The sequence below is a fragment of the Perissodus microlepis genome, chromosome 3 (assembly GCF_051167445.1).
Source record: "Perissodus microlepis isolate ML-2025 ecotype Zambia chromosome 3, ASM5116744v1, whole genome shotgun sequence".
Classification (NCBI taxonomy): domain Eukaryota; kingdom Metazoa; phylum Chordata; class Actinopteri; order Cichliformes; family Cichlidae; genus Perissodus; species Perissodus microlepis.
This window is the reverse complement of record NC_140463.1, coordinates 10,935,379-10,963,098: the sequence shown is the minus strand read 5'-3', so window position 1 is coordinate 10,963,098 and position 27,720 is coordinate 10,935,379. Positions and strand designations below refer to the sequence as shown.

Here is a 27,720-nt window from a genome sequence, read left to right as displayed (position 1 = left end):
CTTTTTCTGTGTTGCAGACTTTATTTTAAAAATTCCACGACACCCCCCACCCTCCCACTGTGAACATGAATTGAATATTCAGAAGAAAATGAATGGATAGACTGACATTTGTTTAAATAGCTCTAGAAATCTGAGCTGTTGGTGTGTCCTTGGATTGTGTGGTAATAATAATAGAGCTGGCAATCTTTCTTACTGAATCTCTACTATGAGTCATGTTACCTGAGATTAATTCTATGTTTACCTGTCAGCCTGGACAAATGTGCTGTGTGAAGGAAATTAAATTAAATCAGATCTGAACTGCGTACATTTAAGGAACCTGTTCATATTTAATTGAAATATGAACCAGTGATTTTTTTGATTGCTGATTCCAAGAGAGTCTTTGTGGAAATCCTGTTTGGCTTTTCGTTATTTTAATTCTCTTCTCTGTTTTCCAGAACAGTTCTCCACAGTCACTGTCTGTGGAGAACTAGCAGAGTGCTAATGTGGGACTCTGACCAGCAACATCCAGCAGGACCCAGACAGCGTTTTCTATCTCCCAGCTGGAGTTTTTAGTTTGTCTGTGACTGGAGAGTCAGATTTTTGTTGAGCTTCACACTTGCAGAGGTAAGTCAGTTTGCAGAGATCCCTCCCACCCTGGCTTTTATGTGGTAGATTTCTTATCTGAAACAGTAATATTTCAGTGACTGCTGCTTATACCACAGGTTAATACACTCTACTGATCCCTGATGGGAGAATCATCAATTTTGCCAACAAAGAAGCCTGGTGGATGTTTGTTTGCAGTCTGATGATGGGACATCATGCTCTGCATCTTCAAAGTTTACCTCCTCATTATTATTCATACCCAGTAATGTGAAGTATGCTTATATCTACTATAACTGAACCAACCTGGTGCTCTTCATTCATGGAGGCTGTTGAGTCTGAATGTTGGATGTTGTGTATCTCGTGTTCTCTGGGCTTTGTTGTCCTCAGTCTTTTTGCAGGATCAGAAAACAAAACCAGGAGGCGCGTAAATGTTTCTTCTCCATGATGTTTCTTCAAATGTTTCTTCTGGATGATGATAAGACCGTGACACGGGATGCCACCTTTGGTCTTGTGATGAAGCAAAGCTCAGGAAGAAGTGTGATTAAATGGTACCCACATGTTGAGAAGGATGTACAGGGGCACCTGCAGCCAAATCCAAGCCTCAGGTTAGTTGTAGTTGCAGAACGCTATAGGACTGAGACAGCTGAGGCATCAAATGTTTGATTAAACGGATGAAAAAGAGAAGTTTTTTCCCTATAATTATCACTTCTTAAAATCTGTAGCAACTTCAAGTCTGTCAGCATGCTGAGCATGCTCAGAATGTGACAATATATTTTTGTTCAATATTTAATTTCTTTCAGTTGCAATTGTTAAATGAAAAAAAATAAAAATGTATTCGTATAATTTAGCAAACTAATTTATCAAAAAAATATATACATATATCTGTATTAGTTTTACTAAATTAATTTGACACCTGTATTGAAAATACCATATTGTATTCATACAGAATCAGTATGGTATCATTGTTTGTCTGTTCACTGATTGTTGAAACTAAGAGCTAGTTTGATCTGTTTAGATCTAAAGTATCCATAGTTGAGCTCTAATGTTTCTTCACCCTTGTGTGTGTGATATGTGATTTCCTACATGCTGGCAGAGCAGCAGTTTGTGCTCACAGATGGTGACGGTGTGGAGAGACGGTGGTGTTTCCTCAGAAGAACCAGCAGAGTCACAAAGGACACCAGTCCATCTCACCACCTTGACTTGCTGACTGATGTTCGTCTGCACTGCACAGAGGAAATCAACTGACCGAGGTTTGTCCAGTGACGTGTTATGAAATGTATATTTGTTTTATGCTTACAGATATGTTTTTCTTGACAGAGGCTCTGCAGAGGTTAGACAAAGAAAATATGTGCTTTACATTTTACTGTGATTTATTGAGATATTTGTTGCCTGATGTTCAGCAGGAATGGAGAAATAGAATCAAAGGGAGATGTTTTTGCTGTTTTTGTAATGATGTAAGTAAATCTTCAATATTATTTATTTGCTTGGTTATATTAGGAGTGTTTCTGAGTGAGGGAGAGAGGAGTCGTCATCATCCAGGTAAAGTGACGTAGATCAGTGGATACACTTGTCTCCCCTTTAAAGGAGACAATCCAAGTCATCCTTAAATGTTAGTGCTTTCAAATACACAAGTATTTTTAAAGGACAAAAGTGAACATCCAACTTTGACTGTAATACAAAATAAATCTTTGCATGTGTGTTTTCAAACTCTCAGATGGGCAGCATATCAGTCTTGGACTGTCTAACCTGCCGGAGCAGCACTGAATGATCACCACACATGAGCATGTTCCTGCAACATTCAGCATCTGATCCTTCATCTGTGTGCTTCTGCTTTTGGTAAGTAGAGTTACCCAACTACAGTAACTCTAAACACATGCCATCCATTTCTAACGGCCTGGTTACTTCCTGTCAGTTACTTTAGAAACCATGTGGTCACCTGACCTAACACTGTTTCTTCTTCTTCCCCTTAATGTTCAAGTGTCACATGTCAAACAGCTGGAGAGGAAACTACACCAGTGTACTGGGATGTTTCAGCAACACGTGCCAGATGCTGTTCCTTCATGGTGACATCACCAGAGACAGCCCCGCCCACCTCAGGACCTCGCCATTGATCATGATCATGATGACAGCGAGCGGAACTAAGACTGTAAAAATCCATGACCAGAATGTTTAGATGCTTTCTAATTATTAATGAGTACTGAGTTTTTGTCTCTCTTTTTTTTTTTTTTTTTTTTTTTTTACCTCATTTGTTACTAACAAAGTTCACCAAACTCACACAGTTTACATTCTGTATGTTTCCATCAAGGTTTATTTTCTTAGAAATCATCGTTTTTCTCCTTTTCTCTTTTTCTCTGTTGTAATTGATGATAATTCAGTGAATAACTGCGCTGCTTCCTTTTATTGCGTCACACATTGCTTTAAGTTTTTCAGTGTCCAGTTATTTTTTTTTTTTACTGCTGTTTGAATTCTCTGTATGTTTGACCCTGTAGACTGTTTGATGGACTGCTTGTCTTCCTGTTTGCTACCGCCGCCTGTTTTTTAATAAAGATTTGGATTTCTGACTTTAACACAGCCTCTGCGTGTCCTCCCTTTGTGTCCTCTTCCTCTGTGAATGTGTTGCATGTGTCACAGATTCATTTTATTAACAGCTTTCCCACAGTGAGTTGCATCAGCATTCATTCACAGCACATTGCAGAAGGATTCAGATTAATACAGTGATCTTACAGTCAGAATTATCCTGACAGAGTGCCACTGTAAATGATCTTTCATCAAGTAAATTTCAAAGTTCAGTATTTCAAAGCAGGAGTTATGAAGAATCATATTGGAATTAGGACTAATAATATGTACTTACAAAGTCAAAGTTTTTTAATTATGCTAGAATATTGGAAGACAATCAACTTTTAGTGTTTTCCGCATATTAATTATTCTGAAATAGAGACGGTGACACTAACTGTACAGAAGCACTAAACAACTGACAATCTAACAGACATCATTGGCCTGAGCCGTCATGCACAGTGAGTCTGATCCTTTGCTGTGAGAGTCTGACAAGCATGTTTCTGGTCAGTTTGGAAGAAATAATATCACAATGTTGATCTTTTTTTTCAATATTCCTTTTCTTTTACAACATAAACTGTGATCAAAGCTACTTATGTTCACAGCATGTAATAATACTGACAGTCCAGGGCATTGTGGTCTGTTGAGCTAGGGTTAGGGTTAGCAATTCAGACATATGTAATCAATATTACTCTTGCTGGATATAACAAACACCTAGGAATTTGTATTATAATTTGATTTTCATGAAATATTCATATTCAGTATTGGTCCTTTTATATTATAACCACGTATCCACCCAGGCTCATGGTGGGGCAGGGCTCTGTCCTGGGATTCTTGAGTAAAAGGTAATGTACACCCTGACCAGGTATCCAGTCTGTCAGAATTGTTTCCAATATTTGGTTCAAAAATATGAGTGAAAACAAAAATCCAACTAGGATTCTTGCATATGATGAATGAAGTCTGTCTTTGACTGTATTGTCCAGCTGATCCATCAAACCCCCAGCAGGTGAACCTTATTCATGACATAACACGGCAACAATGTAAAAAATGAAACAGCAACAGTCTAAATGTAAAGTGCATTCTAAAGTCCTCTTCAATAAATCATATGCAAAGAGTCATTCAGGACTGTAAAACGTGAACTACAGAACCCAGAGTCTTCATCATTAAATCTCTGGTTGCTTCATTTTTCTATCCTATATCAGATACTTTAAAGGTTAGGTTAGGTAAACTTGCACTGTCATTGTGAGGCAAAGTGTTTTATGTGTGTGTGTGTGTGCGTGTCATGGACGGCTATAAAAGGCCTATAATTAAAGAACAAAGCGGGGTTTGAGTTCGAGTTGCGGCAGACTGTCACTACTTGTAAATGGAACGCAGCCTTCCTACGGCGGACAGCTAATAACAGGAATCGGACGCGGTCCACCCAAGTCCACAGCAACCACCATAGCAACCGCCTAGCATGACCTTAAAAACATATTCTGTCTTCATAACTATCAAACACGTGAAATGATTTGCAAAGTGTTTAAGTGTTACAGCTGCAGAGAGCTATGACGGTATCTTTGGAAGCTGTTTACATAGCTAATAATATACGATGTAACTATGGAGACAGTCAGTCACGTGAGCTAGCGGTGCATGTTTACTACAGTGAATAAGGTGATTGCGTGCACAGCATCCACACGCTGCAGAGGGTAAAGACATTACTTCAATATTGTTTTATATTGATATATATTTGCCTTCTGTTGACCATCACCTCAGGTTCACCATTACAGTTTCAGCATACAGATGCACACTGTCTAAATATCAACACATTCAAAAACTCATGTCTCAGAAATAAGCACAGCTGTTCATGTTTGTCATTAGAGTTTTATTTGTAAGAAAATTATGAACTTCATATTGTGTATCAAATAAAAGAACATTTCACAACTCTGAGTCAACAGAAACAGGTAACAGAAATGTCTCTAATGTAGACATGTACAGTGTAGTGTAAGCATTAAAAGATCATAAAGGAAACACTAACATTTATGTGAAACTAATTGTAATAAAAAATGAACAGGTGGTTTATAGATGTAAAAGAAAGAATCTGAAAACAACACTTTTTTGGTCTAAGTGATCAAAGTAGAAAACAGAACTGATGTTCAAAAACAAACCGTAGCTGCACTAATATTACACATCTCCATTGTTGTGGTGAACAGACATGTTGCTTTTAAAACCACATGCAGTGTGTGACCGTGACTGTTCACTGAGACCATGAACGCCACTTCGCTGAAGCATTCTTCTTCTTCTTCTTCTTGCCATTAAAATGGAAGCAGAAGGAGCACGAGGTGCTTTGATCTACTGAAAGGAAAAAGCAGAACATCTGAGCTGAAACCAGTCAGCTGAAACCATTAAGACAGGAACAATCATTGTCGCGCTGACCTAGTAGGTGTGGCTGTTATTCCTCTCTTCCTCCTCTTGCCCACTACCTGCTCTGTGCTGCTGCTTGCGCGTGGCTGCTGATTAGACCTTGTGCAATCTACAGCTAAGCGCGGCCTGGTGCGCGCCGCTCCGCCAGGTGAGCTGAATTAGAGCAATCAAGGGCTGGCGTGCCTAATAGACCATAAAATGCATGCAGCAGTCATTTGACCCGGGTGTGACATACTGAGAGGACAGCAAACAAAGCACAATCCACTTTCCACTGTGAGGAAGACTTTGAGCTAGACGGGCTATCGGTAAGCTCTTGGACTCATATTTGTTGCTTATATGTTGGGGAACTATGGAAGCTCAATTGTGGAAATGTATTTATGCTTTGGGAAATAGTTACTGCATTTAAGTTCAAAAAATTATATTGATATTAAAATGAATATTTAAGTTTGAGTAAATTGTTTATGTAGATAGTGTTTCCCACATATTTATGTTAATTAATACTAAAAATAGTTACCCCAAATCCTTGGTAAATCTTAAAACTAGTGTAAATATGTTTGGTTTGATTTAAGGAAAATAATTCTTTGTAAAAGAAAATCCTTGGTTAAAGTCTTTATTAAAATATTTGCAAACTCTAAAATGTATACTTTAAAAATGTAATTGTTTATTTCATCTTTGTTGTTTGAAATTACTCAGCTCTGTGATTAAAAACCAATGAAGGTAAAACTACCTTAAACTGGGTTAAATGATAGTTTAGACAAAAGTATTTAGCTTTAGCTATGTTAAGTGGCTTTACTGAAGTGTATATATTTTTGTTATTTCATTTGTCTTCTGTATAATGCATTTAATTTATCTGAATGATTAATGAAATGTTCTTTATTGAATGTGTTGAAAGGTTTTTCACCTACATATCTATATCTATCCATCTACCTACCAGCTGGTCAAAATAAAGTGAGTGAAATTCAAAGTCTGGTCTTTTTCAAGTGTGGGCACCTCACAGACAGAGAACACTTGACAATCATTCAATGCAGTGTCTCACGTATCTTAGCCTGTTACAACTGTTGATACAAGCGAAATACCGTTAACAAACAGTGTCAGGGAGCTCCAGTGTGGGAACTAGTGGCTTTAGGTTTGTAGTCATTTAACTTTCATCCATTCATTCATTTAATTCAGGAGGAAGAAATATCAGGTTGATGCAGGCTGGTTACATGCATTTGGTCCCATGCTGTCTTTAACTAAATGACTTGGTTCATTTTATGGCTGGGCTGTATGTGGGGTTATATCATGTTATTTGGGCAGGAGTACCTGTCCTCTGTTAGACTTAGAAAGTTTCTCCATAAGTAGATGTGGTGGGGCGTGGTCTGCGGTGCCGTGCAGGGAGGGCGGACGCACCTGCACGGCATCCTTAATCACGCCCGCCTAGTTAAAAACACGGCGACTCAGGGGCTGGAAATCAGCTGAGACCGGAGCTGTCAGACTGTGGTCGGTCATAACATATGTAAACTGTAAATAAATGTGGCATCTGGCGACAAACAACTGTGCGTGTGTGAAGTGCATTTCACAGTAGAGTTTCTAACTCTTATAGCACATCTGTGGCTGACAGCTTTTTGGTGGCTCTTTTTACCCCACACTGGTTGTGAGTGTGTAAATACCACTAGTTCTTTTGGGTTGCAGTTAACTTGGGAGGAAGGGGTGGGTCTGCCATGACTAGATGTATAACAATTATCTGGGATACATAAATTTAATAATGCATGCATATATCTCTATAAACCTGGCCTGAGGGCTGCCATTTTTACGTTCAGTTATTTCTCTGTTGGAACTAAATAATGAATGTGTTACAGTTAAAGGGAAACACTAGTCAGTGTAAATGGCTCATTGGGACACAGAAACCTTTAAATTAAACCCGATATCGAGTGTCAAACAATATCAAAGCGGTAAAAGCTGTTTACAGTCAGAATTTATAAAACTATGATTGTAAATACATTCAAACAAGTGAGCTTTTCTCTTTGTGCTGAATATCAACACTTCTTAGACTGTAAGCTTTACTTTAGTGCAACCAGTTGTAGAAGCCGTCACTCCAAATGTCTTTTGATAACAAGAAAAAAATACCTTTTCAGTCCACGGCCTGAAGTTCTTCTCCGACATCTTCTGCCATCGGCTTTGTCTGCTGGTTTGAAGACAAACCACAAAAAGATGATTTAGTCACTTTGTCTGCATCATGCAGCTCGAATGTGTCGTGTAACGATGTTGAATAGCCGTCGTTATCCCTCTGCTGTGTCAGTAGGATTGTACTGTACAGCATCTCATTGATATGTGAGGAATGCTAATGTAACACGATAACAGACTTGCATCATTAAAACAAAGGACAGGAGATATTTACATATTTTTATATTTATATTACAGTTTATAACTGACAGATATTACTAAATAGAATTTACTAAATAGCTGGATGAACATGAAAAATATGTCCATAATCACAAATGACCATGAGAGCCAGTAGAATTAATTCAACTGGACACTCAAAAGACGTCCTTAAATGCTCTTTAAGTGGCAGAACAGATGAACAAACAGTTAATTGCTTACTTGAGATGAAATCTGCTCAGCTACTTTGCAAACAGCTTCTAACTGGTTCCTCCTTTAACAGGATGACTGCTCGGGGTAAGGCCATCATGCAGTCCAGCAACCTTTACGGTTCTGCTTTGATTCACCAGGAACTATTAGGGAAACCTTCCAGCGCCTCCTGTGAAAGACACAGGCATAAACACACAAACATTTATTAACATGTTCCACAGTCTTCCAGTTTGATTTTCTCATCCTGTGGACAACAACGTACATGGATGCAGGTTTATTGTTGACTTTTGTAAGGTTTATTTACTGAACATATCCAGCTGCAGCTCCACTGTGATCCTGAACTGGATAAGCACTTAAGAAAATGTGTCAATAAATGCACATACATCAACTTACTATATTTATCCAAACAGACTGGACCAATAATGCTTCACTGAGTTAGACTTTAACGTCTCTTCTATGTAAGAATGTCTCGTGCTGATATACCTGCAAACTTGACAACAAAGGTTTTTCAGACTGCATGTAGCTGTCCTCTATGTCAGCTCACACATTTACATTCATGTCACACTTATTTCTGCTTTCCCATTTTATAATTATTACTTACATTTTGATTAGATACCTTGAGTTTGTAAATGATCAGATTACATAATTGGAATACAATGTATCCAATTCAAGGTCGCGGGAGGATGAAGCCTATCCCAGCTGATACAGGACAAAGACAGGCTGCCAGTTTATTGCAGGGCTAACACAATATGTGTAACAGAAAATCCACTTAAATGTTTGATATTTCTTATAATAATCATAATTATGACTATTATTTAAAGGTTTCTTTATAAATACATTTAGATTTTTTTTATAACCCCTAAAATATAAACCTGAGCTGTTTCAGATTCTGACCTCAGTGACCAGGCTGTGTCCTCACTGCAGCTCCCTCTTGGAAGTACGTCTGCTTCTTGTCTTCCCCCAGTGTTGACCGCCTGCCCTTAATATCACGTACTGTACCTGAGGAACAAAAAAGGACAAACACTTTCATGCATTCATACAGAGGTAATCTATGGAAACACTAGTTTTTCCCACTAGTCCCAAACACGAGGGGGCAAATAATACCTCTAAAACACTTAAGTTGGCTTTATTAAACGTTAGATCTTTAGCTGGGAAAACATTTTTAATTAATGATTTAATCACTAAGCACAGCCTTGATTTTATGTTTTTAACTGAAACTTGGTTGGACCAAAGTAACAGTGGAGCTGTTCTCATCGAGATGACCCCTCCTAACTACAGTTTTATCAGTGAGGCCAGGGTGAGGAGGGGTTGCTGTCTTATTTAATGAATCATTTCAATGTAAGCAGCTATCTCCTGGAAGTTTTCAGTCTTTTGAATATGTGGCTTTACAGCTGAAGGCCCCATCCAAAGTTGTGTTTCTTAATGTTTACAGGCCTCCCAAACACTGCACAGACTTTTTTAATGACCTCAGTGAACTGCTGTCTGTGATCTGTGTTGATTTCGACTGTGTAATTATTGTTGGGGATTTTAACATCCATGTGGACAACCCTCAGGACAAAGGGACTAAAGACCTGAGTAACACTCAACTTTGGGCTGACTCAGCATGTAACAGAGGCCACACATAATAGAGGACACACTCTTGACCTACTGATCTCCAAGGGCCTGGGCATTTCAAACGTTACTGTGTCTGATGTGGGCCTGTCTGATCATTACTGTGTTTTCTTTGAAAGTAAAATCTCAGCCCACACAAATATATCAACAGCAGTGATCACAAAACGGTGTATAACTGAACACAGTAGTGAGATCTTTAACCAGGTCTTCCCATAAACACCTGACCTGTCCAGAGGTTCAGTCAATGAGCTCGTCAATAGCTTCAATGCAAAAATGTTAAATGTAATGGACACTATTGCTCCCATTAAGGTGAAGGTTATCTCTGGAAGGAAAAAGTCTCCATGGAGAAACTCCACACTGGTGAAAAATGAAAAAAGAGAGTGTAGGAAAGCTGGGCGCAGATGGAGAAAAACAAACCTCCAGGTTCATTATGACATCTATAAAGAGAAACTTCACAATTATAATTTACAACTGAGGAGTGCAAGAAGGTCCTACTTCTCTGACATCATCACCAAAAACAGTCATAATGCTCGGGTCTTATTTTCTACAGTTGACAGGCTAACAAACCCTCCTGCGTCAGTGGCAGCTGAACTTCATTCGACCATGGCCTGCAATGACTTCGCCAAATTCTTCACAGAAAAAATCCAAAAGATTAGACAAGCAATTGGTACATCAACAGCAGATGCAGAATATGTACTGTGTCCACCGAAAAACTGTTTAAACACCATCAAACAGTTTCACCCTATTAACAGCAAAGACCTGGAGGACATCTTAGGTCAACTGAACTCCTCCTCTTGCTGTTTAGCTGTCCTGCCAACAAGTTTTTTCAAAAAGGTCTCAAAGACTTTGGAGTCAGACCTGTTACAGATCGTCAACTCTTCTTTAATGTCAGGTGTGTTTCCAGAACCACTAAAAACTGCTGTAATAAAACCTATACTGAAAAAGGACAATCTTGACAAGACACAAATGAACAACTACAGGCCGATCTCAAATCTCCCATTTTTAAGTAAGATCATTGAAAAAGCAGTTTCTCAACAGCTCAATTACTTCTTAACACAGAATAACTGCTATGATGCCTTCCAGTCAGGTTTTAGACAGAACCACAGCACTGAAACCGCTCTGACCAAAGTGTTTAATGACATGTGTCTGAAGACAGACGGTGGAAAAATGTCAGTCTTAGTTTTACTGGATCTCAGTGCAGCATTTGATACAGTTGACCACAACATATTACTCAAACGACTGGAGAACTGGGCAGGTCTTTCAGGAACTGTACTAAACTGGTTCAAAACATACTTAGAAAACAGGAAATACTTTGTATCAATAGGTAACTTCTCACATCTGAGCAGACAAGTATCACACGTGGAGTTCCCCAAGGTTCCATCTTGGGACCCCCTGTGTTTAACATTTACATGCTCCCACTGGCACAGATTATAAAGAACAACAAAATAAACTATCATAGCTATGCAGATGACACACAAATATATATCACAATGTCACCAGGAGACCGAGGCCCTGTACAGGCTCTTGGTAAATGCATTGAGGAAATTAATGACTGGTTGCGCCAAAATTTTCTCCAGCTTAACAAGAACAAAACTGAGGTAATAGTCTTTGGTGCCAAAGAAAAACGATTACAGGTCACCAGAGAACTTCAATCTATACACCTAAAAACCACAAACCAGGAGAGAAATTTGGGTGTAGTGATGGATGCAGACCTAAACCTAGAAAAACACATTAAGACAATAACAAAGTCAGCTTACTATCACCTCAAGAATATATCAAGGATAAAAGATCTGTCTCAACAGGACCTGGAAAAACTAGTCCATGCATTCATCTTTAGTAGGCTTGATTACTGTAACAGCATCTTTACAGGTCTACCTAAAAAATCAGTCAGACAACTACAGCTCATTCAGAACTCTGCTGCTCGAGTCCTCACTAAGACCAAAAAAGTGGACCACATCAGTCCAGCTCTGAGGTCTATACACTGGCTGCCTGTCCGTCAGAGGATAGACTTTAAAGTTCTGATGCTGGTCTATAAAGCTCTGAATGGTTTAGGACCAAAATACATCAGTGACCTCCTGACCCAGTATGAACCTTCCAGATATCTCAGGTCATCTGGATCCGGTCTTTTATCAGTTCCCAGAGTCAGAACCAGACACGGAGAAGCTGCATTCAGCTTTTATGCTCCATATATCTGGAACAAACTCCCAGAAAGCCTCAGATCAGCTGAAACACTCAGTTTATTTAAATTTAGGTTGAAGACTCACCTGTTCTCAGCTGCATTTGAATAAAACACCAAATCCACACTTTTAAGCTTAAATTTCAAAACTAACATTTTAACGACTGATTTTATCTATTGTTCTGATTTTATCTGTTTTGATTTTATATAGTTTTGTTTGTTTGTTAGTTAATTAGTTTGTTAGTTTGTTTGCTTGTTTTAATCAATTTTAAATCATGCTTTTTATTTGTTTTTGTTTCTAATGTCTCTGTAAAGCACTTTGAATCACCTTGTTGTTGAATTGTGCTATACAAATAAACTTGCCTTGCCTTGCCTTGCCTAGTTCACCCTTTGGGAGGAATCAGTTCCTGTGAAACATTTCTGTAAATGAACATCATGTGGAGAATGAATGAAATGAGTTCTTCAGGTGACTCAGCAGACCCACACTGACAGATGAAACTTCTGTGGAAGAAGAATCTGGACTTTTTTGATTTCCAATCTAGTTAAACTATTAAGCATCTTTGCTCTTCTGAAATCTGTGTTAAACAACAATAAACATAAATTAGTAACAAAAATACAGCTGAGTAGAGGCTTTACAAACCACCAGCAGCCATAATGCTAAATTTTAATCTTCAAATGTTTCTGAGCCGTCTTCAACCTGCTTTTAACACATTAAAGTCCCACAGTCAATGCAGCCTGACTCAATCCTAGATGTTCAGCACACAGAGACACAGAGGTACCGTTTAAAGTTTAGTGTTAACCTGAGTCACTGATCATTTACAGTATTACAGAGTCTGGCAGTCTTTGCATGATGTCCACGTCACTGTAAGTTTCTAGCTGACTCTCAGGTGTGACAGGTGTGCCAGCAGGAAAGAGTAACAATAACCTGCATCCTGAGGTTTGTCATGCAGGATTAAAGGAGCCAGGCTTTGTTCACACAGCTAGGATTGTATTTTACACTGACCCTGGGTCAGTATAAGTGTCATACAGTTTAAACGAAGCACTGAAACTTGCACATATTTATTATAGATGCACTGAAGCTAATCGAGATATTTGCTGTCAATCTGTGGCTGCGATTAAACACTTTACTGGAAACTTTATTAACTAGTAACTTCATCAGTCATGACAGAAGCTAATATTTCTGTGCTAACATCGTTTAACCAGTAACAGCTTTCCTCCAATATAAGCTAACGTTTACACGTAACTTTAAGCTAGCACCATAAAGACAGTAAAACACGTAATAATATCTACAAATGCATCTTAAAGCTGTTATATTAGCACTCGGTGTATTACTAACATAACCACATTAACATTACTGACACTCGCTGACTTTTAATAGTCATTCTATAAATGCTGTCCGTTTAAATGGTCTTACCTGTACACACTGCTGTATCCACCGGATTCCAGCCAGAGTGGATTCTGGAGTCTTCCACGCTCCTGTTAGTGATCCTCCATCTGGATGGATGAGAACAACCTTCTGAACAATCTAGCAGGAGATGGCCCATATCTATGGGACTGATTTGTGCTAATAACGCCCATTGTATGGACTGATAACAGCCGAAGCGGGTGAATAAAGTCACCCAGTCGCTAGCTGTGCCATTACCCAGCATACACCACTCCCTCCATAAATGCAATAAACGATACAAAAGTAACCGCCTATAATTCATTTATCTGCTGTATCTGCTGTTTCTCAGGTAGTTGCTTACATTATATAATTTATTGTGTTCTGTATACGTCACTACAATGTGATTTTGGAAATGTATAAATATATGGACAACAGGCTCTTCCGCGGAAATCTCTTGTCGTCAATAAGCAACGTTAAGGGAGCTCTATAGTATTCAATGAGAGGACCCTGCACGTCAATTCTCGACGCGAGGGGGGTACCCTGCGCGTCGATAAGTGAAGCAGAGGGAGCCTGACCATGGGTCACACGTTTGACGAGTTGGGAGTGAGAACGTGTTGTCCTCTCCTGTCTCGCATCCCTTGATTACTGCTGTGTGTATTTAATCCGTGTGTGTTCTCTTGCCTGTTGCTGGTTTGTCTGCAATAATCCCCTCCATCATCCTGAGGAGTTTCCCTCCATCTGTCTGCGTCTCTCTGTCCTTCACCCCGTTTGGTTATCATTTCAGGTTTGCTCTTTAGTTTTCCCACTTTAGGTTTTCTCAGTTGCTTCTCATACCCCGCTGCCTATTGGTGTCATTTTGACACTTTGAAAATAAACATTCATTCATATCATCCATCGTTTGCCTGTGTTTAGGCTCCTTTAATAATTCCACACTGCTCATCCCACGAGCCGTGACAGTTCCTGTAAAATGTGTCACAATAATAGTCGTGTTGAGAAATGAAGGATCTCTGCCCACAAAAAAAAACAAAAAGTCACCAGTGTTGGTTTAACTTACAATGTGATTATTTAACTGCTTTAAACAGATAAACAAAGAGCTAAATGCAGAAATACATAAAGTGACATAAAATGGGATGAATGTGCTGGAGTATTGTTGTCTGCTTGCCTCCATGTTAGTATGTGAAGTCCAACATCTCCCTCTAGTGGCCATATATAAACCATGTGTGAGGATGGTGTTAATGTAAAATGTGAATCATAGTGTTCCAGTCAGTCATCAGTGTGTCTCTGCACAGCTGTAATTAAAATGTGTTCAGAGGGCCTCAGTGTCTGAATGGTTCCAGTTCAGCTCCATAACAGCAGCGTCCCTGGTTTGATTCCTGTGTTTCAGCTCATATCTGCCTCTCTCACTGAGGGGGACATATGGTACATGGAAAGGAAATAGTTCTCACCTCTGTGTTTGAACCAATAGAAAGCTGGTGCTCAGAGGAAGAGGGCGGGCTTTACTTGGTGTCAGTGACAGAAATGAAAAAAAGCTCAAATGAGTGAGAAGGACGATGAAGGAAACATCTGTGCTGTGTCTGCTCTGTAAGTAGAATCTCTGTGTTTGTTTGAATTCTTGTACTTTGACTGTCTGCTCTCCTGATAACTGATGATGGAGGAGAAGACATGAAAAACAAATCAGGCTGAATTCAAGTTCAAACACCATGAGGACCAACTGCAGGTCTGAACTGACTCTTTATCTTTGCTCAGGAGTCGAGGAAACACAGCAGGCAGTGAAAAGATCAAATCATTCACTCATTATATCAACACAACTGCACAGTGGACACATGACTTTACTGAGTTATTTAAAAGCATTTTATTTTATTTTATTTTTTTTTATTTTTTTATTTTTTTTGACACACTATTTTTGATGTCCAAACTGTAGCCTCTCCCCGAAGGGAGGAAGTATGTAGTCACTTCTTTTAATTTGTTAGCAATTTAACATCCACGGTTTTTAATATATAATTTTTTTCAAACTTTGTGTGATGGTAGATGCCCAACCTGATTTAATTTCAGTAAAAATTGCTCTCAAGGTCACACCGACTGTGAAAATCGCAACTATTTATTACAATCATATTCTTCCTATTTAATTTTTTTTGTATATTCATTTTTTAAAGGATCATCTTCAAACTTGACAGCTATACACTAGACCTTGGGGGAGGACATGTGTTACCAAGGCTCGCCAAACATTTGACCTTGATTGTTAGTGCCCAAGGTCAAAGTTGAGCTTGAAAAAAATATTTCAATGGACCATGTTGATTAATGCAGAATATTAAAAGCACATGTACATTGTACATTGTACTACACAATGTACATATTTTTGGTACAATGTCCCATGGTCACAATGACGCCATAAAGTTATTCACAAACTCACACACTGCATGAATATATGATCAAATCTCAAGTTTTTACACTTTATAAAAGCTGTAGATTTCAGTCAATTCTGCTCCTCATGTCGGTAAAGATAATAAAATACACAGTTTTAGTAGGTAAAGCTTCAAGGATATGGGACAAAACTCAGACATCATAGTGTTAAAATCAGCATGTTGTAATACAAATGTAATGAAACATCCATGTTTTGGTTTAGCCCTTTCCCTTTGAGGGGAGGTGGACTCTGACTGACTCTTACTGAAACATGTTGCTGGCAACAAAAACGAAATGAGCAGATATATCAGAGAGAGACAAGTTTGTGTGTTTGTCAGCTGTTTGTGTGGAGTTGTTCTTTATGTTCACCTCAAATCAACCTGAGTGTCGTTTCTCTTTAGTTCTGATCTCACTGCTGAGCTGCACAACAAACCAAGGTCAGTAACCTTCTTCTGTCACAGTTTAAACCTGAGAAATGCTCACTGATATGACCTGATTCGGTTCATGTTTGTGGATGCTTTTTGACAAATGTCTAACAGATCATCATTTTTTATTTTTAACCCTCACAGCTCGTCTGACTGTGAGTCCCAGCAGCTCTCAGTTCTTTGAAGGAGACTTTGTGTCTCTGAGCTGTGAGGAGGACGACAGCTCTGCTGGATGGACTCTGTGGAGAAACACAAGCACACGACAGAGGACTCAGTGTGGAAGAGATTGGGGAAAATCAGCTAGTTCAACTAATTCTTCCTGTAACATCACTATGATGGTGCCTCATGACAGTGGAGTTTACTGGTGTGAGTCCAGAGAGGGTCCCATCAGTAACATGGTTAACCTGACAGTCACTGGTAAGCTGAGTGTGTGGAGTTAGTGTTGATGAAGCTGTGTGTAAATGGATGAAATGCTGTAGTTTGTCTCTGTGTTGAGGTGGATCAGTGATCCTGCAGAGTCCTGTCCTCCCTGTGATGGAGGGAGATGACGTCACTCTGCTCTGTAAAACAAAGACCACTCCCTCCAACCTCCCAGCTGCTTTCTATAAAGATGGTGTTGTCATTGGCAATGAGACTACAGGTCACATGACCATCCAGCATGTTTCCAGGTCTGATGAAGGCCTCTACAAGTGTGACATCAGCGGTCATGGAGAGTCTCCATCCAGCTGGATCACTGTCACAGGTGACACACTCACCTGTCTGTGTTTCTGCAGGTTTCAACATTCACAATGTGACGACAACTTAATGACTGTGTTTGCTTTATTTTAGGGGAGCACACCACCACACCTCCACCTACATCCACCTCTCCTCCAGGTTCCACCTACATCACTCTTCCTCCATCACTCTCTCCTCCTGTTCTCTCTGTGCTTTCATGTGGTGTATCAGTCTGTGTTGTGGTTCTACTGGTGTTACTGGTTCTGCTGGTGAGACGATGTGTTCACAGGAAACCTGAAGGTGAGACTCAGACTTCCTGATCTTACAAGAGTTGGTTTGCTGAATGATTTAAAACATTTACTATTGTTACTTTGTTGGATTGACATTCTTTTCCCATTGAAGTAATTGCACGTTGTTGAAAATTACAAACATAGAAATGTTTTCCAAAATAATTTCTTTATACAAGAGTTATGACAGCGGTTAAATGTCATTGTTTCAGCTGAACAAGAAGAAGCTGCAAATGATAATTTCACAGATGACATCAAATCATCACATCATCAGCAAAGGGCAATCAAAGAACACAGAGGTAACATTGTGTTTTTCTGTCACGTGATATGGGTGGTAGTTGTGAAATAATTGTTTCTGCCAGACCTTGTCAAGATAGCCAGCTATATGGGAACCATGAAGAAACTGCTAGGAAAGCCTCAATCACCAATTACCTGGAGAGGATAAGTTAAGGATAAGTCCTCAGGAGGTCTGATCCAGATAAATAATAGCTACACCCTGCCAGTGGTCAGAAAACCCATTGGGATAATAAGCTAAAGGAGGAGATAGAAGCCACTGACATTAAGACAAGAAAGCTCCTGATACAATTCAGAACAGCAGGGTGCAAGTATGGCCTGGAAGTCCCGAGATCAAAATGGGACAAGCACCTACCACAAGACAAAGAGAGAAACGTAATTAAATGTATTCTACAAGATGAAAATCGCATTGTTGCTCCTAAAACCAAGGTTAAACTAATGGACTGTCCTTAAACTAACTTACATCTTTCATTCTGCAGATATTGATACAGATGTGGTGTACTCAGCAGTGAGAACTGAAGATGTCACTTATGGACACATAGCCATCAAACCAAAGAAGATCAGAGGTACAGCTGCTGTTTGTCTGAACAGAGTGAAAACCAACTGTTCTTTTCATGTCCTCACGTTTCCATTCTACACTGAACAAAAATATAAACGCAGTGCTTTTGTTTTTGCTCCCATTTGTCATGAGCTGAACTTAAAGATCTGAAACATTTTCTACATACACAAAGAACCCATTACTCTCAAATATTGTTCACAAATTTGTCTAAATCTGTGTTGACATGCCACACCTGTGAGGTGGGATGGATTATCTCCGCAAAGGAGAAGTGCTCACTAACACAGATTTAGACAGATTTGTGAACAATATTTGAGAGTTGAATCACCTTGAATCTAGTCCCTTTTAGCCCTTTCTAATAGACCAAGCTGAGACTCTTGAGAGAGCCCAGACACAAAGGAAGCCATTTTGACACTCAGTCATCTTTTTGGTATCTTCCTACAGAGCTCATAGCCGTAGTAAGAATGTAGATTCGCCGATAAACCCAAAGCATTTTTTTCATCTCTCCATTAAATATAACATAGCACTACATCTGTGTTATAGAGGTGCACCAGTCCTTTATAAGCAAGATCAGCAAAATACTTGAACAAGGTGTTCAAGTATTTTGCAATCTTGGTCACAAAATGCTTAACAAAAGGCTTCACATGAAACCCTTCATTCGAGTCAGGAACTATCTCAACCCAGAGTGTGCACTCTGCTTTATTCCAGTTAAGAATGATAGTATTAAACTTCTGAAGGTCTGAATTCTTATTCCAGCTATTTCATACTTGGGTACAAAGGGCTTGAGTGTGAGGTGAAGGTCTTTATTCTGTAAACCACAATGTCTGCAAAAACTAGAGAGATCCTAAAATCACTGAACCTAATAATGAATCCAATACACTGTCCTTGTTGGCTATAGAAATTCTGTCCATAAAAAACATGAACAAAATTGAAGATCAAAGTGCAGCTCTGGTGGAGTCAAACAAGCATCAGGAAGGAGTCTGAGTTGTTGTGGACAGTGCTCACTAACCTCACTACAGTAGCACAAGGACTGGATTTCCTGCAGAAATTGATCAGATATCCATCCATCCATCTAAATATTTTAACACCTAGCAAAAAACACCCTGGGTAATGTAACTGAATGTATTCTCCGAGATGAAAACCGCATTTATCCACCTGAATCCAAAGTCTGAGTAATGGACTTCCTGTCCTCTCCAGTATTATGGCATTGATCTTACAAAAACAAGCTGAGGATTTATACTTGTAGAAAAAAGAAATCACTCAGCAAAGTTTAATGTCATTGTTTTTTAGAATGGCTGATCTAACAACTCAAACAAAAAGGAAATACTGTGGCTGTTAATTGCTTTGTGGGGATTAGTAAAAATATTCATCATCTCAATGTCTGGACGAAAGGATCTGTAGTTTAGTTAAAATAATGCACATCTCAAATTGTAGCAAATTAAGCTAATGCTTAATTTTGTCTTCTCTTGAGTCCTGAATGTAAAACCAAAGCAGCAACTTCCTGTTGTTCTCTACAGCGTGTTCCATTTTGGCTAATAATACTGTTCATGTTGTGAGAACATGTTTGCTTTGTGCTTTGTGGTGAAGTGCATCAGTTTGCATTAACAGAAGATAAAAGCTCTGTGGTTGTCCGCCTTTTTTGCACAAACACCCACGGGTTCTTTCTGGTCAACTGTTTGTTCACAACAGAGGTGGTGAGCAGTGGAAAAAATTAACCCTTAAGTGTGCAGTGCTATTACAGTTGCTGCTGTTAAAGTGATTTACGTGTTTGATTCTTCAGACACTGATCCAGCTCCAGTGTATTCAGCTGTGAGAAAACAAGATGCCACTTATGAACAATTAGCCAAAGAGGACCAGAGGTACAGCTGCTCTTTATCTTTAACTCTGAAAAAAGCCAAGCAAGTTGTTTTTCTTCCTGCCAAGTTAAACTACTCCTTTTTAAACACAGTGAACAGTGCTACCCTACCTATTTCCAGTTTGTATTATCCACAAAGCTAAAGACATACTTACCGTACTCAAGATCATTCTGTAAATTCTAATTAAACTTACTAAAAAAATTAATGCAAAGAAAAAAAGATTAAAAAAAGAAAACATATGACGCACAATAAACAATTTGATGTGCAGTAACTTCTTGCAATCAATGTGCTGCTAAATGGCTACAGGATCTAGAACTGACAGAGCAAACATTTACTCTTCCTAGTGGCTGAAAACTGGCTGGTTGTCACACTTTTTTGACCACATTTCCAAGATGGTGATCACAAAGTTTCAAGCCTATCTGAGCTTTTCATCACTGGCTCTGTAAACCTCCTGAGAACCAAGAATAAAAAAGGATCTTACAGTTTAATTTCTTTGTCCACTACAGAGGACATAATGGATAGGTTGGGTGTCAGGAGGTTAAGAACTCATTTTATTAACCTTTTTGGTTTTTAACTTTTTAATGTAATTTAATTCTGTAGATGAACTAATTGTTAAAGATTGCTAAGTTCCAGGTTTGAGTATTGTGAATACCATGGTTAATTCAAGACATATTTAAAGTGTTGGCATCAGTTGAAGATACTAATATGATTCTAAGTAAATATTTTAGTATATTTTAAGAAAAAAGTAACTTTAATGCCATTAATATGTTATTTATATTCCCACAGCTGTGATCCAGTATCTTTGAACTATTATTAAATGTTTGTTTAATAATGCTGCAAATTAAATTTTTTGTCCTGTGGTTCTGAGGGTTTGACCGAGGTGTCACATGGAAAGTTTGACTTGTTTGATAGTGGCTAACTGATACATGTCTGTCTTCAGTGCAGGAAACAAACACTACACTGAAACTGCAGACTAACAACAGCAGTAACATCATTAAGTAGCCATAGATGTGTGAGAAAATCTTCAATATAGGAAGTATCTGTTTGAGACTGAAAAGCACACTTTTAGAGACCAGCAAGTATGGTGATTTTTTTTTCCTTTAAATTGTTCAATATCTCCAGTAGTTCGAACATGAATCTATTCATTTTCAAATGGTTTAAATTCAGTTTTGGGGGGTTGTCTACTGGTCAGACAAAAGCATATTTCAACATATTAGCTTGGACACCAGAAAAAGTTTTGCAAGTTTTTTGTATTGGCTGTTTTACAAAAGCTTGTGCACAAGAGATAATATTTTATGAGAACAAGTATTTAAGTTATTCACATCTATTGAAAAATGTATTGTTGAATGATAATCTGGCTCTGGATTAAGGAGTAAATGAATGAAATGGATAGGCTAGATGTGCTTCTCTCCAGCCAGGAGATCTCGCTGTTCTCAGACAATACCAAGGAATCCCTAAATCCGCTGAAACTCATAATCCCTATAGAGTTTCCTGGTTCTCCACCTCTTACTCCTGCTCTTCTGAGGGCACAGAAGAGGTGGAGTAATCAGTTGAGGGCTCTGTAATTTGGTCATCAAAGAATTCCCAACTCAGCATTTGCCCTTGGCCGGTGACAAGGCAGAGTCCAATGCCCACTGGGAATGAGTCTGAATTATTGCCAGCAATGCGGACCAACCTCTTGCAACAGTTGTACAAGAACTGAAACCCCATACTCTTTAAGCACCTTACACAGAATACTTCAAGGGACATGCTCAAATACCTCTAAACTCCACAAAACACATATAGACTGGTTGAGCAAACTCCTGTGCACCTTAAAATGTCCTTGAGAGGATAACGAGCTGGTCCAGTGTTCCACGGCCAGGATGAAAACGACAATGTTCCTCCTGTATCAACTAAATAGTCTTTCCTCGGGAGGCTGAAGAATGCGATTCCCCTATAACTCGAGCTCACCGTTAAAGATGCGCACTCAGAGCAGTGGCAGCACTCAGAATTTGTTAAAATTATTTTTATATTTTTATATTTTATATTTTTATATATTGTATATTGTTTATTTAGACTCAAAGAACTCAAAAAAATCACATACAATTTTAACTGGTATTTCAAATGTTTTTTTTCTTGTTTTTTTCTGCCAGGATTTGTCACGGATCCGGTTCCGGGGACTCGGGGTCCCATTATTATTATTATTATTATTATTATTATTATTATTGGATGTTTGTTTGCTGCACTATGCTCTTGTGTTCCATGCTGGTGTGTGTACGTGTGTGTGGCTGGAGGATGAAGGACAGCCACCTGCAGGCCTGATGGGTGTGGCCCTGCCAGCTGCTGGTCATGCCTAGGTTCCCACACACCTGCTTCTGATCAGGCTCGTCGGGGGAGCTACTTAACAGAGCGATGGAGCTTCCTCCGGCGCAGGATCGTTGAGTTAGACTCCATGTCAGTGTTTAAAGTGCTGTTCAGTGTATGCCTGCTGGAGTTGGTGCCATAACGGCTGTGTCTGTGTTTTTCCTCAGGAGGACAGCGGAACACAGGACTGCAAGACACACGGGGTGTGCGAAGGCACAGGGGCAGAGAGCACGAAATACCAGCACTTAGGAGAAGACACGTCACGGGAGTCGAGGGAGCACTTTGGAGATTGATTGTGTGGTGTACATTTACCTCACTGTAAATAAACCCACTGCTTATTCCACTAAGTCCAGCGTTTGGGTCCTTTCTCCAACATTCCCCACGGCTTGCCCTGGCAAACCGTGACAGGATTGCCACTGTCACATAAATATGTTAGTATGTTTTATAACAGCAGTAGTTTTAATGCTATTTGTATTTTATGCATGCTTATTGATTCATGTTTCCACAGCTGTGATCTGGTTTCTTTGCATTATTAATAAAACCTTTGGTCTCACCTTTTTTGCTGTGTGGTGATGTTTGTTTCACTAATGTGACAGATGGAAAATTTGATTTGTTTGGTTGTGGCTAAATGATAATTAGAAAAAAAAAATCGCTTCAGTGCAGAAAGCCAACTTTAGACTGCAACTGCAGACTAAAAACAGCAAAAACATTGTTCAGTCTCTGAAAGATGTACAGGAAAGCTTCAGTACTTCAGACTGAAACACTTGGACTAATACTAGTATCTGAGGAAATATTTTTTTGACACTTGATCTTTTTAATTCATTGGTCTAAAGCATCACATTTTTACACTGTTATTTACACTGTCACATTTCACTGTTATTGCTCTAGGAAAAATTCAGTGTCACAAACAGAACTTTAACATGACAACAAGAACTGAAAGGTTTTGGTGTCTGATACTAGAAACTCGTGAACATGTGATATGACTCAGACTGGACTTCTTTTTGCATCATACCTCATGAAACAGCACAGAGCCTCTCCTAATAAACCAGAAGCTTGAAATGACCATGACTCATGTTTCAAGTCTGCCATCTACTGGTTTTACTGGGTATTATACCAGAGCCGGATACCCTCTTAATATCCACCAGTTGACTAACGAAGCAATTTTATTTAGTTATCTTGGATTTTAGACAAACCTAATCAAACTTTTATCAACATGGATTTTACATGCAAGACATGTGCGTTGCACCCATATGCAAATTTTAGAGAGAATTAATTTGAAATGTGATGTCTTCAAACTTTGTTTTTCCATGATAACTTTTTTTATATGTACAGTGTGTATATACCCTACACGGCAAGTTCGAAAACCAGATAATTTTGAATTTTGTGTCATTTTTTGCAACACTCTCAGTGTGTAACAGCCTTGATATTGGTAATTACCATAAACACCCACGTGAAGCTGGTTATCTACTTTATATGTTAACTGAGGGTTTCCATGCACAATCACATGAAAGAGGTGGTGTTGGCAACATCTGACTAATCACAAAGGGACATTTCAGGGGTCATGTGACTCTTCTTCTTCATGAAATGATCCCCATGACACTTACACCAGAGATGTTATCAAACGACGATTAAAAATACATAAAGAACACAGAAAATATAACAGTGAAATGCAATGATGTTGACTTTATCTGACACAATATACAGACCAAAATCACCTCAATGAAAAAAAAAGAAACATAATTACTCTCGTCTATTCTGGTTATGGTCATGTGATTTATGAGAAGTGCTTACAGGTGTATCCTCTCATGGTCTTGTGGGTGGTTCTGCTGCTTCTTTGTCCCTCACTGTAAACAGATGTACTGAGAGACTCCTGCACTGATGTTTCATAGGAAAGTCCAAACAGCCTCACTGGGTCTCCATAAAGAACAAAGATTTTCTCTCTGTGGCTCCAACACAACTTAAAGACAATCAAAGGTGGACAAAGTTCTCTGTGGTTTTATGGAGGCTACAGCTAAATGATGCCTCCTCCATAGTACAATATACATTTTTATACAGTGACGCCATTTTCATATTGATTCAATTCTTTCATGTTTGAAGATGACACAAGGCTGGGTATGAACCATCACATGCACATGCGTGGCTGTTGGTAATTATTGGATAACTGATTACTGTATTTGTACAGTAAGTATTATGTTTCTAATATACCAGATATGGAGCCAGAATATGTTGATTAAGGGGATCTGGAGGACAGGCAGATGAAGGACGGAGATGTAAGTTTGATTCTGAAAAGTGTGACAACTGCTATTAATAGAACATACCAGTGTCACGTCTTCATGACAAGAACAAATCCCTGGAAAAATGAGCCAATTAGAATCTTCAGCCGGAGAGCTGTTCCTCCAGGTGTGTGAGTAGAGTTCAGTGCGCCTGTGATCAGATAGGAGCTGCTTTCAGCCATTTGGCGATAACATTGTTACTTCTGACAGGATACTACCACCTGCTCCATTAACTCTAAATATGAGGTAATTAAAACATAAGAAAATAGCAATATGTGTGCAATATTTCTGGAAATAACCAGAAGACCATCGAACAGGAAACATACTTACAGACTGTCCAAAATTAACACCATAAAGTAGATGTATATGGATTCCACCACTGTGCCTCCAGACAAAATGGAGTTTCTATCCTCGTTGAAGACATTTTAAGACCTCCTCTACCACTAGGGGTCAGTATAACAAAATTTTATTTACTGGAGCCAGAACGGGGCTAGTGTGTCTCTCTGTGCTGTCTGTCAGTGACTCCCTGAATTGCTGTGCTTTACATTTTCAGTGTTGTGGTGTAATATTTTGACAATTCGAAATAAAAATATTCTACATAAGTTCAGTGTATGCAGCTGAATGATTGAGTCATTGAGTGTTTGTTTAATCTTCAGGTTCTGTTTGTGAGATCATGCTTGTTCTGTGAGGTTTAAACCACACACACTGATGCTCATGTAGATATCAGATCAGCCATTTATTGATTCAAATGACAACACAAATATGTGATGATCTGAGTGTAGATGTTGCTCTGTAGATTACAGTGAAGCAATATTCTGATAGGATATTTCACTGATCAGCTACAAACTCATCTGCTTCAGTTTTCAAAGTGTAATTAGAAAATTATTAAAATGAGGGAAGCTGCAGAGTCAGATGTTTCCTCTCTTTGATTGGTGGGGCTTCTACGCTAGTCTGATGCTGTGCTGTGTATCTTTTTCCCTTTTTTAATATCTTTTTTCTGCTTATTTTTTGGATTTTACTGTCATTAGATTTTATTTTGTATTTTTTTAAGCATATTATTTTTGTGTTTTAGTCTCTTACTTCATTTTACAGCAGTACATATGTTTTAAATTTTGATTTACAGTGGGAAAATTACATTTAAAATAATATATATATTTGCTACACTCTCTGTCTCTGGCTATGTTACACTGCTACCCCTGTGTAACGTGAGCAAAAGCTGAGAATTACAATTAGAGTCCCTCTATTAAACCTAGCTGGCATTGCCATGGTTAGTTAGAATAGTGCTACTTAGCGTGGTTTTTGGACACTGCAGCCACAAGCCCACATGCCACTTTTAAATGATCTACCACATAAACCTTTCCAACAGTGAATGATTAATGGCCAAGAAGCACTACAATGAAGAAAAAAAATCAACCAAACATAAATTTTCCTTACTTGTTGTTCTAGTTTCTTTTTTTTAAAAATGATTTTACCTCTTGTATCTCTGTTTTAAAGAGAAATGTAACTTAAACACCACGTTTGAGCCAATAGAAAAGCTGGTGCTAAGAGGAAGAGGGCGGGCTTTACTTGGTGTCAGTGACAGAAATGAAAAAAAGCTCAAATGAGTGAGAAGGACGATGAAGGAAACATCTGTGCTGTGTCTGCTCTGTAAGTAGAATCTCTGTGTTTGTTTGAATTCTTGTACTTTGACTGTCTGCTCTCCTGATAACTGATGATGGAGGAGAAGACATGAAAAACAAATCAGGCTGAATTCAAGTTCAAAACACCATGAGGACCAACTGCAGGTCTGAACTGACTCTTTATCTTTGCTCAGGAGTCGAGGAAACACAGCAGGCAGTGAAAAGATCAAATCATTCACTCATTATATCAACACAGCTGCACAGTGGACACATGACTTTACTTTTTTTTTTTATTGATGTAATGTGGAGATCATAACAATCAGAAGGAAACAATAATTGTATTCAGAGATGTTTTTTGGGGGGGAAAAAGAAGTAAAGGAGCTTGAAGTGTACAGAATGTGAGAATAATTGGAAGTTATTCCATGGCCTGTATTTGTTTTTATTGTGTTTTATTTTTTAAACACTTTCAAGTCTTTTGATGTCCAAACTTCATTCTCCTCACCAACAGGAGTGAGTATGTAATTAATTAGATTGTTTGTTTGACTTTTAGTATTTTTGTTAGCAATTAAGTATGCACAGTTTTCATTATATCATTTCCAAATTTTGTGTGATGGAAGATGCCAGTAAAAGCTCAAGCTGATTTAATTTTAGTGAATATTGGATCAAGGTCACATCAAATGTGACTTTGAAACAATTTAAAATATTAGATCGATTTAAGGTGTTAGTGGTATCTACCGTAACACAGACCTTGAACTGTGGTGTCTTTATATTACCAACATTTTTAATGGCTTTTAAAATCTACTAGGCCTAAGTAGACATGAGTACACCATTTTGGTATTCAATGCTTCAAGAATTTGGTCAAAGGTCAAACATGATAATGGTATAAAAGCAGGCTGTTCAGACATGTCGTAATAAAAATGTCAGAAAAAAAAAGAAAGAAAAATAATAAAAATAAAATAAATAAAATAAAATACAGGTTTTAGTTTAGCCTTTTTACTCTGAGATGAGTTGCACTCTGAATGCTGTTATTGACACGTTGCAGACATCAAACAGAAAAATGAGTAGCTATATAAGCGAGAGACGAGTTTGTGTGTTTGTCAGCTGTTTGTGTGGATTTGTTCATGTTCACCTCAAATCAACCTGAGTGTCATTTCTCTTTAGTTCTGATCTCACTGCTGAGCTGCACAACAAACCAAGGTCAGTAACCTTCTTCTGTCACAGTTTAAACCTGGTAGATGCTCACTGATATGACCTGATTGGGTTCATGTTTCAGAATCAAGCAAAACATCCTTTTAACACTTTAACACAGAGACAAAAATATAACCGAGCAGCGTTTTTCATTTTAACCCTCACAGCTCGTCTGACTGTGAGTCCCAGCAGCTCTCAGTTCTTTGAATATGACTCTGTGACTCTGAGCTGTGAGGAGGACGACAGCTCTGCTGGATGGACTCTGTGGAGAAATGGAAGCAAACTACATTGTCGAGGCCAGTTGGCGAAGCCAACCAGATGTCACATCAGTAAAATCTTCACATGGGACAGTGGAGTTTACTGGTGTGAGTCCAGAGAGGGTCCCATCAGTAACATGGTTAACCTGACAGTCACTGGTAAGCTGAGTGTGTGGAGTTAGTGTTGATGAAGCTGTGTGTAAATGGATGAAATGCTGTAGTTTGTCTCTGTGT

At 38.7% G+C, this 27,720-nt stretch overlaps 2 protein-coding genes and 1 long non-coding RNA gene across 5 annotated transcripts in view; 2 read left to right on the top strand and 1 right to left on the bottom strand.

Moving 5' to 3' along the window:
• Window positions 1–27,720, top strand: part of LOC146389872 (low affinity immunoglobulin gamma Fc region receptor III-like) — a 136,235-nt gene that overhangs the window by 79,911 nt on the left and 28,604 nt on the right. Inside the window, exons 6-7 of one of the 2 annotated variants that reach the window (XM_084913385.1) lie at window positions 16,938–17,113; window positions 17,313–17,399. The exons of the other annotated variant lie outside the window; for it this stretch is intronic. Of the exons in view, the coding sequence (XP_084769511.1) occupies window positions 16,938–17,113; window positions 17,313–17,399 (263 nt within the window). The remainder of the gene's footprint in view (window positions 1–16,937; window positions 17,114–17,312; window positions 17,400–27,720) is intronic. 2 annotated transcript variants of the gene reach the window in all.
• LOC146389875 (uncharacterized) lies at window positions 193–2,747 on the top strand. Of its 2 annotated transcripts, none has more exons than XR_014798546.1 (5): window positions 193–603; window positions 702–1,187; window positions 1,681–2,191; window positions 2,297–2,418; window positions 2,561–2,747. It is a non-coding gene; the product is annotated as an uncharacterized LOC146389875 (long non-coding RNA). The 2 variants fall into 2 exon arrangements; XR_014798547.1 differs by having other exon boundaries at window positions 1,676–2,191.
• On the bottom strand, window positions 4,943–14,256 carry LOC146389874 (uncharacterized). The gene is made up of 6 exons (XM_084913852.1): window positions 13,956–14,256; window positions 13,305–13,384; window positions 8,998–9,102; window positions 8,116–8,272; window positions 7,642–7,699; window positions 4,943–5,718 (listed from the first exon to the last, which is right to left on the bottom strand). The coding sequence occupies exons 1-3, from the start codon at window positions 14,051–14,053 to the stop codon at window positions 8,999–9,001; spliced, it is 282 nt and encodes a 93-aa protein (XP_084769978.1). The 5' UTR covers window positions 14,054–14,256; the 3' UTR covers window positions 4,943–5,718; window positions 7,642–7,699; window positions 8,116–8,272; window position 8,998.